The sequence below is a fragment of the Beta vulgaris genome, chromosome 3, assembly GCF_026745355.1.
Source record: "Beta vulgaris subsp. vulgaris cultivar EL10 chromosome 3, EL10.2, whole genome shotgun sequence".
NCBI lineage: Eukaryota > Viridiplantae > Streptophyta > Magnoliopsida > Caryophyllales > Amaranthaceae > Beta > Beta vulgaris.
In genome coordinates, this window is record NC_079204.1 from 4423015 (window position 1) to 4435785 (window position 12771).

A 12771-nucleotide genomic window follows, 5' to 3' on the forward strand; every position below is an offset into this window, starting at 1 on the left:
AAAATTGAACGCAGATAGTCCCATATATGACCCATCTTCCAAAAAACAGTCCCAACTATTGAAAATTCAGAAAAAGTCCCAACTTTAGGCCTAATCTTCCATAAATGGACCTTGTAACTGGTTAACCTCCCATAACAGATAAACTCTATTACACGTGACTTGCACGTGATTTTTAATGAACTAGTTATTAGACCCGAGCTATGCACCGGGTAAGAAAAAATTTCATTTATTAATATAAAATATTATGATAATAACATTAAATACAACTTAGCCTAGTGGTTAAAACTTTAGTATATGTACTTGAGGTCTTTAGGATCAAACCCTATACTATGCAATTTCTTAATTTTTTTATCGTACATGGATTACATGAACTAAAACTCCCTAGGGAGAGCGTCAAGTGGCACATTTCTTGTTTTCGCATGCCTTTTAATATATTTGTATAGATTTTTATGGTTTCCTCCTTTTATATTTTCATTTCATTTACCCTTTCATTTTTTTTTCTCTTTTATTTATGTTTAATATTTATCCGGGAAATGAAAAGATTAAAATCACATGCAAGTCAGTCACGTGTAATAGAGTTTACCTGTTATAGGAGGTTAACGAGTTACAAGGTCTATTTATGGAAGATTAGGTCCAAAGTTGAGACTTTTTCGAGATTTTCAATAGTTAGGACTGTTTTTGCAAGATAGATCATACTTGAGACTGTTTGCGTTCAATTTTCTTATTTTTAATTCCATCAACATAAGAATGTATGAAAAAAAAAAAGTTAAGCTGTTGATGAGTTATGAGTAAATGAGATTGACTGATGAAATTTCTAGAACAGAATTTCTCCCTTGTACTAACAAAAACAAGAGAAAAATAGACAAAGACGTTAGAATGGCTCTAACGACGTTTAAAATAAACTCAAAAATTCCGTCAAAACTTTGAGTGGGTCCAACCTTATAAATACCCCCAACATCATCACCATTTCCTCTCTTCTTCCTCAGAGCTTTTCCATTAATTTCGCTCTCAATCTTTCTTTCTCTCTCTTCAATTTCTCTCTCTCTCTACTTTTCCTTGGAAAAACAACTAAAGAGAGAAAAATCATCGTCAAAAGAAACTACTAGAAGAAGAGAATAATAATCATGATGAATGAAAAACACTGATTTTTTTTTGATTTTTGAATCATTTTTAAGATTTGATGATCGTTTTTAAAAAAACTTAATTTCATCAATTTGATTTTGGCTTCGAGCTTCATCTTGCTACCTTTCATTTCGGTAAGTTACTTCAATTTCATGCATTTTATTCTATTAAATTCATCGCATTTGATTATTTATGAATGAATGTTGTTTGTTATGTGATTATCCGATTATGTGAATGAATGTGTTAAAAAATCGACGCATTTTGTAAATAGAAAGTAATGAAATGAATTACAGACAAGAAGAGAATGAATATGTTATGATTGATGTCATAGGAATGTCGAATTTGTTTAAATTTTGGTAGAGATTAAATTTATTTTTTTCTGATTGATTTTTCTGTGGATTTTGATGAATATTAGTTCAGTTCTACTTCTATCAGACTAAAAATGTGATTTGAGGTTTTGAGGATGTTCCAAGTAAGGTGAATTTGATGTTGGACTTATGATATGTGGTGAGAGTAAGTACATTTTGAATAAAACTATGCTTTTAACTGTGTAGGTTTAGGTAGAAATTGAACAAATGATTTCATTTTTTTTGTGTGATTATGCTTGATTCTATGTTAGGATAAAATTAGGCGTATTTCCTAAATATATCTATCGAGAAGTATTTATCTGGACATATTTAAAATTATTTATTTCGAGATAATATTTGTTAGTATTATATTTTCTGTGGATTTGTGTAATTAGTGGTGGTTCTATTCTAGTTTTGAGGTTTAGGCAGAATTTGAAACAGTTATTCCTTTTCGTTATTCGATTTAGTTTTTGGTTGCAATGAAGAAATATTGAGAATTTCATGATTTTGGATATGTGGCCTGATTAAGGTAGTTATTGTATTATTGATTGACTGATATATAAGGTGTGAAGGCATTCAATGGTTGTCTGTAGTCCTGGAAATTGAATGTGTGATTTTTTGTGTGGGATGTAGGGTAGAAGGACTGTAATTGACGAAGTTTAGAATGTCGATGGCAAGTGTTGCTCTTAGTCCAGTTCAGAAGGATTCCTTGACCATCCCGAGCGTTCTGTCAGGCCAGCATGGTTACTTGGCTAATGAATCGATCTTGATATACCTAACTGTGGGAGGATCGGTTGTTCCAATTCGTGTGTTGGAGTCTGATTCAGTTGCTTCTGTGAAGCTTAGAATTCAGAATCACAGAGGATTTTTTGTGAAGAATCAGAAGCTGGTTTTTGATGGAAGAGAGCTGGCCCGTAATGATTCCCCTGTTCGGGACTATGGGGTGGCGAATGAAACTGTCTTGCACTTGGTCCTTCGTCTCTCGAATATTCAGGCTATTATCGTCAGGACTGTGTGTGGGAAGGAGTTTGAGTTCCACGTCGAGAGGAGTAGAAATGTGGGGTACCTGAAACAGCAGATTGCTAGGAGGGGTAATGGTCTTTTTGATCTTAAAGATCAAGAATTGCTTTGTGATGGTGAGGAACTTCAGGACCAACATCAGATTCAGGAGTATTGTAAAAACAATGATGCTGTTATTCACTTAATAGTTCAAAAATCTGCCAAAGTGAGAAGTAAACCTGTTGAAAAGGACTTTGAAGTTTTGATCTTGGCTTCCGATCCAAATGAGAAAGACGATGGAGTTCAACCTGTCCACCCTCTTGGTGCACTAGGAAAACGGTTTTGTAGAGAGATAATTTTGGAACAGCTTATCTTTAATCCTAAGATTGAGCTTCCATTAGTGATTAGGCAGCTTATTAGTTCTACTTTTAGTGGGTTAGATAAAGGAAACCAGCCCGTTAGGTCTTCTGAGGGCTGTGGAGGAGCATATTTTATGCTTGATCCAGCTGGTAAGAATTACATCTCAGTTTTCAAACCAATGGATGAGGAGCCAATGGCTGTGAACAATCCTAATGGGCTACCTGAGTCAAATAATGGTGAAGGTTTGAAAAGGGGCACTCAAGTGGGAGGAGGTGCTCTTCGTGAAGTTGCAGCATATATCCTGGATCATCCGAGGACTGGTCCTCGTTCTCTTTACCATTCAGAGGCTGGATTTGCGGGCATTCCACCTACAGCTTTGGTGAAGTGCCTGCATGAGGGGTTTTATCATCCTGATGGATTTGAGGGCTCTTTGGGAAACATGAAGATTGGCTCTCTGCAGATGTATATGAATAATTCTGGGAGCTGTGAGGACATGGGTCCTGGTGCTTTTCCAGTTGAAGAGGTTCACAAGATCTCCGTTCTGGATATTAGGCTAGCCAATGCAGACAGACATGCTGGAAACATTTTGGTCTCTCGAGACCATGAAGGTCAAATTGTGCTCATTCCAATTGATCATGGGTATTGTTTGCCAAGCAAGGTAAGGTTCTTTTCTCTCTTTTGCACTAGCTTGCTTTTTTTTCCCCATCTAACTAGACATTTTAAAGGACATATAAACTCTTAGTTGAGTTCCAAACTCGATACTATGTTTAGGTTGAATATTTGATGTTCATTGTGAGTTAACGGCCTCATGTTTGAACCTATGCTTTTATGAATTTGCAGCCTATGAAGGGCTTTGATTCAATATTTCAATGAAAACTAAAAAACATTTCACTATACTTGAATGCTTGAATTTTGAAGGAAACTTTTGTGATCACTTCTTGTCCTGAAATTTGTTGGGAAATGACTTTGGAATTTTTTTTTTAGGACACATTGATTTGGGTATAATTACGTGGCTTTTGGTGCTCTAATTTTCACATATATATAGCTTCTAAGAAATTATGTAGCCGATCCCATAAATTATTAGCCTTCTTAAAAGATATTAATTGGCCTTGTAAACAAAATTGATACTCCATTCTATTGGAAGTTGATCGTCAATTCTAGAGCATTTTAGATACCAAGGTCTTATAATTTGTACTCTAAACACATTTTGCAGTTTGAGGATTGCACATTCGATTGGCTTTATTGGCCTCAAGCACGTCAACCATACTCCTCCGAAACCATGAAATACATAGATGCCCTTGATGCTGAAGAAGATATTAGTTTGCTGAAGCTTCATGGATGGGACATACCACCTGATTGTGCTCGTGTATTCCGAGTTTCCACTATGCTCCTAAAGAAAGGTGTTGCTAGAGGGTTGACTCCTTTTGCCATTGGAAGTATCATATGTCGGGAAACCTTGAATAAGGAATCTATGATCGAGCGGATTGTCCGAGAGGCAGAGGAAGCATTGCTCCCGGAATCAAGCGAGTCTGCATTTCTGGAGACCATCTCTTCAGTCATGGATCACTGGCTTGATGAGCTCTCTGCATAAAGCTTGTGCTAGTAGATATGCGACGATAGTGTTGAATAATCTTGAAGATGTATTAGTGTGACAAAATGTGACGAAACGAAGAAAAGTAATCGACTCTCTATCCTATATTTTGATGGCTGTGCAGAGTCTATGTAAACTATATGTGTAAGATGCTACTCTGTAGTTGTTCCTCTTGTTTGTAGGGTAATAATGCTCGATCTACAAAGGAACTCTATCCTTTATAGCTTGAGTTTCTCTCAAACTTGCTGGAGAACAATGTTGAATGTTGTGAAATGAAATTATCAATAATAATATTAATAAAGTTGTGTAGAATATAAAAGTAAATGAGTTTTATTAAATTGACCCAGCCGAACTGAAAATGATCCGACTCGAATTACTTGATTGTGTCTCATAAAGAAGATGTTTTGTATTATTTGGATATTTTTAACCTCTTCAATCTAGGTCTATGATCTAGACATTATTGGCTACATCTTAAGGATGGCCTAAAATGTTGTTCATAATTAGTTAATTTTCATGTATATGTATTTACCAAAGTGTTCAAGAACCTGCCCTAAGAAAATGTATATGGAACCCTTAAATAACTCTTTGTAAGCCTCTATAAAGGTAAGTAACTCATTTATGAGGGAGGAGTTGTGAAATATAACTTAGGGAGTGTTTGGTTGAGAAAAATAAGGTACAAGTATGGGTTAGGATGACTAAAACCTATATTTACTGTTTGTTTGCAAAATTGTACATTTCTAAATCCATACTTCCGTAAGGTATGAGGTTTAGAAACCCAAGGGGAGAGGTGTGTATGACTCATACCAAATCTTCAAGTATAAAAATAAAAGGAAAAAATTCATTTCAAGATAAATCCAAATTCATGGAATCAAGTATCAAGTTCCAACCCTATACCACCCCAATTTCATTCTTTATTCCAAACCTATACCACTTCGTGAACCAAAAGTCCCCTTAAAGTCTATTTTATTATTAAAATTCGGTAGTAATAATGATTTTGCCCTAATACCACATCATCAAGCATCAATTCCAATTTTATTTACCCACTTATTGTTGTAAATTGTAATATAGTTGGATCATTTTCATATTTTATTTTGAGTTAATCCATCATTTGCATTACTACTCAAGGCTATATATGAAATGATGAAATCCCACACATTGTACACAAATCAAATGGTAAATCGTTAACACAACAATAACATACATCATACATATGAGTAAAGGAAATTCCAGGTTTGTAAATTAAATTGTTGACATACATATATATATATGAGTAGCAAGCTTTTGTAACAGTAAGTTCTACAACTATGAAACCACTAGCATTTTCCAAGTTCAAAGCTGCGCCCGTAGCCTTGCTTCTTTAATACAATTCACTCTGCAAAATTATCACACCAACAAGCAACAACCCATTAAGAGAATTGATCTATTCTAATAATCCCTTCGAGATTACTCTCAGTTTGCCGAGGGTTGTATAATAAACTTAAAATTAGTCATACTTTAACGTATCATGTTTATTATGAAAAGTATACATAAAATGAAACTTTTCTTTTCACCATATTTTCGTTTTTAGTTCTCAATAAAATAATAGAAATTAAAACTGAAACAAAACACGATAACGAACAGACTCTTAACGACAAACGATTACACGTAAAACGACCATAAACTTTGAAGATTTACCATAGTCTTGAAGATTAGGATGAGTTGGTTGAAGGCGGTAGGGAAAATATTGATGAGGTGATGAAGATGAAGTAGCAAGCTGTAGTATAGTGCTGCTACTTGGTTGATCTTCTCCTCCATAGATGAATGGCATCTGCCCTATAACTTGTTGCTGCTGCTGCTCATGAAGTTGCCCATCTCCCATCAACTATCCATATTTGTAGTTGACAAAATGATATCATAATAACACTCCCATTAGATCAAGTTTCAATTCTTTTTCCTGATAATTAGTACTGCATCCGTCTTTTAATAGTTGCAACGTTTTGACTTTGACATTATTCATGTACCGCTAATTTGTGACTAATGGAGTATACAAACTTTAGCATGTATATATATGTTGTAGGATTTACTATAAATTTTTTATTGAAGGGAGTTTTACTGGTAATTATATTATGGAAATTTGAAAAATTCTTTTAAATGTTTAATTTTGCGAGAAATTTCTTTTAAAGCATTCTTTATGAAAAACACACAAATTTAATTTTTGTTGCAAGATGAAATATATTCCCATTTTTCGATGTGGTTTTTGAGATGCATAGTGGTGGTGCCACAATTAATGGAAATAGTGGGTTAAAGAAAGATAAAAAGATCAGCGCCGGAATTGAGAGAAAAAACACCCCGGAAAATGGGAATAGGTCTCTTCTTGCAAGAAAAATTATTTGTGATTTCTTTTTGCAAAGAATACTTTATAAGGATTTTTTTCGCAAAATTGAACCTTTAAAAGTTTTTTTTTTTACAAATTCTCCTTATATTGTTCTAGAGTTGATGATTTGCTTACCCAACGATACATGTTGCCATTGTCAGTCTGCAACAATTGTTCCTGCATTAAAACCCAAAATTAATCATAAAAAGGTCAGGATATATTCAAAATTTATAAATGAAAACCATTGATAATATTGTTATGAGAGTTAATTATACTAGTAGAAAATGATAAAGAAATTAGAAGAAATGTAATCATTTTTTTAGTTTGGATAACCTTTCGGCGAAGATTTTCCAGTTGCTGTTGCATGAGCTGGTTCTGGAAGACCAGAAATCAAACAGTATTCAGATCATTATTATTTTAACATAATATAATGTTCATTAATTTTCCTTGTTTAAACAAATATATTAGACAACTAGCTAGTACACTAAATAAAAATTTCATAATACTAATCTTGCATATGTTCCACATTAGAAAAAAAACTTTATATATGCAAATTCTTCCTCTGATTTCTTGGTTGAACTAAATAACAAATAAAAATTGCGAAAAAATAGAGAATATTTAGTCTGTGAAATCTAATAAAAATATATATATATTGAGAGAAATACATAAAAAGTAAATGGTTTGAACGGGTTAGACAATTTAACTAGACCAGATCAACTCCAGCTCGGTCCGATTTTTGGGCAGGTTTTTTTGGCTCGTGTTCGGGCCCAACTTGTTTATTGCTTTGGGTCGGGCTTTAGGCAAGCCAAAATTGACTTTTTAGTCTATTTTTTGGCCCGATTCGATTCCGGCACGAAATAGTGGGTTTTGGGCACAAAATTCAGGCTCGAATTTCGGTCCAATCCGACCAATCGGCAATTTTTTTAGGCGCGGCCGAGCCGATGATCACCTCTAGGTTTAACAAAGAGACTAGCCAAGAACCATACAAGACACCAATTTACTTATGGTACAACCAAATGAAACTAAAATGTGAGAAATTATACCTTTCGAGCTCGAATTATATTCAAGGAAGATTCAAGCTGTTGTTCATGTTTATGCAAATCTTCAAGGGGAAGAGGACCTAAATTTTCACCCAAGTAGTGCCTCATGCTTTGCTCACCATTGTGAATTGCTTCCCTTAGCGCTTGCAACTCCTGATAAATTTCATCCTGTATATAAATTTCATTACACTTATTAGTCGTGCATTTTATATTATGATCAAATAGTTGGATTTAAACAAGCTATTATATATATTGATTGAATATATATGTATTTATTAAGTTTACCCGATTATCATGTAATGGGAGCTGAATTCCCTGAACATGGAGATACCTCTGAATAATTTGTTCAAGGCTGCAAAAATTAAGTGCACATATGCATAACACCTTATTAATTAGCTTAAACAATTAATGTCGTCTAGTAAGAATTCCATGAACATATAAACATGTAGTAATAATAAGCTACTACTTTGAAGTAGAATTTAATAAGTTAAATTTTGTGAAGCTAAATGCATTAATAAAGTACATGTAAACATAAGTATGCATTACAAAACATAACAAGACATTGCTTGGTAGAAAAAGATCTTATCATTATATTTAGATTAAGGAACTCAAATTAGGGTGAAGTATGAAAAAATTAGTTAAGATAGTTTTCAGTATCAATTAGTGATAGACATACATATAGGGGATAGTTTTCTAATTTCTCAAGTGTGCGTGTTTTTATTTTATTTTTACCGTTCCAGGAGACATTAGTTGAAAGACTAAACAATAAGACTGTTCGCTTTTCTTGGGTTACACCTCCTCCCCATAGATCCATTTTATTACAATTCTTAACATATTAACAAATTGAAAAGGAAAATCAACATGAAAAAGAAATGAAAATTGAATATAGTGCATCTAATATTTGTAAATTTTTTTTTTTTGGGTAAGTTCTTTAAATTAATATTGCTAGCTAGACAATATTGCATCTAAAAACTTCATTTTTTTTTTCAAAAGACAAAATAAATTGGTCAAAGATAGAGGTCCAGAAATCTGCAGTTAAATTAAAAACAAATCTGAGATAAGCAATCATTTCAAAAACACATGAACAACATCAGAAAAATTGATGAGAAAAAAAGCCCTAGCTACTCTGATACACCAAAAAAAAATGTCACTATACATCATAAACTTGCAAAAATCAAAACATTAAAGCCAAACTCAGATCTCATACTTTAATTTAGTGCCACATTTATAATCAACTTATTAACATAGATGATGAAAACTTAGAGAAAAAAGAATGAAATTAATTAACCTGGTAGGGTTAGGGTAAGTATGGAGTTTTCCAGTTCCAGAAAAAATGATGAGACCAATTTGAGCATCACAAAGAATGGCAAGCTCATTAGTTTTCTTCAGTAGCCCTTGCCGTCGCTTCGAAAAGGTCACTTGCCTATTAGTCCTGTTCTCTATCCTCTTCATCTCTATCTTTCCTCTTCCCATGGTGACTGATAATGATATGTTGTAACTTGTAAGTTATTATAGTCATGATCATAATATTGTATGTTCTTATTGCATGATATAAAACAAAAAACTTAGGTTATATTTTATATATAAGAATAACAATTCATTGATAATTGAGATGATGAACAGATGAAGCAAGAATAATAATGTTGTTAAGGATATATAGGTGAGGTAATTAAAGAAAGAAAGGGAAGATAATATTATTGTATGTAACTTTGAAATTATTAACTAGAAAAAGAACTCACAAATTAATTCCAAGGTTTAAGGCATAATAATAACCTATGTTGAGTAAATTTGTCAAAAATAACATCATCTTCACAAAAAATAGAAAAAAATTCAAAGCAAAGTTATTAAAAAAGCAGCACATTTAAGTCTACAAGGAAAGAAACAAATGTGATGCAGTTGAAAAATGGTGTGTTACTGGTGAAGGGCATCATATACAGGAAAAACAAGCTTAAGTGTGTGAATAATTAAGCTATATATGCATCAAATTCTGGAAAAAATATAATTTTGAGGCAACAATAATAATCATTACAAGAGTTTTAAAAAGCCATTTCATCACCATTTGAGGAGGGATCAAAGCATCAGCAAAGTCTAAGAAGATTACCCTTTTATTTACAACTTTTCTTTTTCTTTGTGTCTCTTGTTTCTCTCTCTTTTTTGTCTTTCTGAATTTACACAAATCAACCTTTATTTGGATTAACTCTTTCTCTCACTTCTTAAAAACACTTGTAATCCTCAAGAAACCATCACAAAGTGGTAAATTTTCTAAGAATAAATGCTCAATTGGGGGGGGGGGGGGGGGGGGGTTGAAGCTCTTATTTTATAAGGAGGGTTCTTGGAGAGTTCCTTTATTTATGGATTTTAGGAGTTAAAAAGGAATTTTCAATTGTTTTTGAAAAATTAACACAAATAATCCTAATTTTCGATCTATTTTCTCAAAATAATCTCAATTTTTGGATATATAGGAATAGTCTCAAGTTATGGGAGGGACTTTTTATAATTATCTGAATTAAATATTAGATTTTAGTCATTTTTGAGATTTTTCGGAGCTATTATATTCCCTCCATTTGCCTAAGTTCTACTTATGGGGTGTTTGGTATGATTAATGGAAACGTAATGGAAATGATTTGGATAAGGAGGGGAAATAGAAATAATAATTGTTACCTTTAATAGTTGTTTGGTATCCTAGTGGAATGGAAACAATTGAGCGGTTTATGATTGAGGAAGGAAACGTGATTTGTTTCCACTAGTTTGATAAGGGTTACAAATGGGGGGATTATGAATCCCTCCAGAAATAGTATTTGTTACTTAACACTCATACCAAACAATTAGAAATGAAAAAACTTATTTGAATCCTTTTCCTACATCAAATTTTTCTATACCAAACACCCTCTTAATATAGCCCTAATAACCAAGAAAATAGGAAACATGAGTATTTAGGTTACTTTTAAAGGCTTGTTCTCTTCGACATAAAATAAATAAACCGAATTGAACTCAGCTGATTGCAACTGAACTGAAATGAATTGAATTGTAACTAATAAAAATGATAATTGCAGCTGAACTGAACTGAACTGAACTGATTAAAATTGAACTGAATTGAACTGATTGTAATTGAACTGACCTGATTACAATTGAACTGAATTGAACTGATTGTAATTGAACTAAATTAAACTGATTGCAACTAAATTGAATTAACTGAACTGAAAATAAGTTGGAGAGAACACAGGCCCTAAGTAGAGAAGAGTGGAAGTGTATCGCATATTATGGGGATATTGCATAATCAAAAAGGAAAAAAATGCTAAATAAGGATGAAAAACTTGCATTGGCACGGAGATTTAGGCGGGAGTTAGTTCTGGAGTATTATTGTGTTAATATTTATTTTGTTAAAGTAAGGAGTGACAAGAGTTGTTTAGTATATATTTTTTACATATATATTTTCACCGTTTTTAAATAGTTACAACAAAGGGGTGTTATTTGTGAAATATAAAAAATTTCTTTGTTGTAACTAAATGAAAATGGAGGAAGAAGCAGAATCGTTGTATTAATTAAAAAACTATTAAAAAAGACAAGTGTTGTATTATTTTTGAAGCCAAGAAAGTATAAAGCAAAAAAAAAAGCAATATAAATAGAAAATGAGTAAAACTTAGCAATATGGAAAGAGTATATAGGAAGAATAATATTTTTGATTAGTTTGAGGAGGTCCAAAACCTGTGATTATTTCTAAATAGCTAATTAAAAGCTCATATTATTTTTAACATAAGTCAAAAATTTTAAGAAGTTTACTGAAAATTGATGAGATTATTCAATCATATTTCTCTTGTCTTTCAAAAGGCTTACCAACTTTTCAGTGTCTGAAATGTAGTCTTTCTATTCTAGGATAAAAATTGAGTTGATTTCATTAAACCTAAGTTATTCACCTGACCTCTTCTTCCTTTACAGCAATTGGGTTTGTTTTCACATTAGAGAATCAACATCCAACTGACCTCCTGACTCGCAAATATGTATATGGACTAGAGTCCACATAGAGCTAGGTGCACCCATTCCAAAACGCAGGATACAATTATCTTCTAAGTTTTAACATTCCTAGTTAACAAGTAAGATTTTTTTAAAAAAAAATCCTCCTAAATAAAATCAAACAGACAGTGTACAAGTTTTATTACTCAAAATAAAAATAACCCAAACCAACCCATCATGATTCATTTGGATGGAATTTCAATCTATCACCTTAACTACTAACGCATCATGTGGATAAAAAAAAAACTACTCTTATCTAAATCAAAGAATTACTGTCACATTTTTTCACTAACAAACCACTTTTCACCAATTATGTAAAAAAAAAAGTATATTGCAAGTTAAATTAGAATATAATATTTATATAAAAAGAACACTACATAATTAATTAATAAAGGAACATATTACTTCCTTAAGAAAAAGGATAATTTGTGAAAACAAATTTTTATGTACTATTTTTTTTGGGAAACAATCTTTTATAATTTTCCTCACAACTTAAAACTTTACAACATTTTTTATTTTTATGCGAGATATTAAAAACTATTATAAATTATAAAAATGAAAAAACAAAAAAAAGAGAACATGACGATATATAGTAAAGAACATCATACTGATTATAAAAGAACATGCGCATATAAGACTTGATAAATAAAAAAACTATTCAAAATCACAAAAATGAATAACAACATAAAAAGAACATGAAAATATCAAACAAAGAACATCATATTGACTATTAAAGAACATATGCATATAAGACTTGGGAAACAAAAACTAATAATAATCATAAATATGAATTAAAATTCTTAAAGTACATGAAGATATGAAACATAGAATCATCATACATATTATAAAAGAACACGTGTATATAAGACTTAAAATATAAAAAAAAAACACAAGAATAAAAAAACATAAAAACAATATGAAGATATAAAATAAATAATATCATGCTTA

General features: G+C 32.0%; 2 protein-coding genes across 2 annotated transcripts; one reads left to right on the forward strand and one right to left on the reverse strand.

The window, feature by feature from the left end:
• Nucleotides 1-968: 968 nt before the first annotated feature.
• On the forward strand, nt 969-4757 carry LOC104888244 (phosphatidylinositol 4-kinase gamma 3). The gene is made up of 3 exons (XM_010673144.4): nt 969-1256; nt 2103-3486; nt 4042-4757. The coding sequence occupies exons 2-3, from the start codon at nt 2134-2136 to the stop codon at nt 4417-4419; spliced, it is 1731 nt and encodes a 576-aa protein (XP_010671446.1). The 5' UTR covers nt 969-1256; nt 2103-2133; the 3' UTR covers nt 4420-4757.
• A 1286-nt stretch (nt 4758-6043) lies between these two features.
• Nucleotides 6044-9285, reverse strand: LOC104888245 (MADS-box protein FBP24). Its single transcript, XM_010673145.2, has 6 exons — nt 9101-9285; nt 8098-8164; nt 7816-7980; nt 7106-7147; nt 6908-6949; nt 6044-6280 (listed from the first exon to the last, which is right to left on the reverse strand). Exons 1-6 carry the CDS (start codon nt 9283-9285, stop codon nt 6044-6046), a joined length of 738 nt encoding a protein of 245 aa, XP_010671447.2.
• Nucleotides 9286-12771: the final 3486 nt, after the last annotated feature.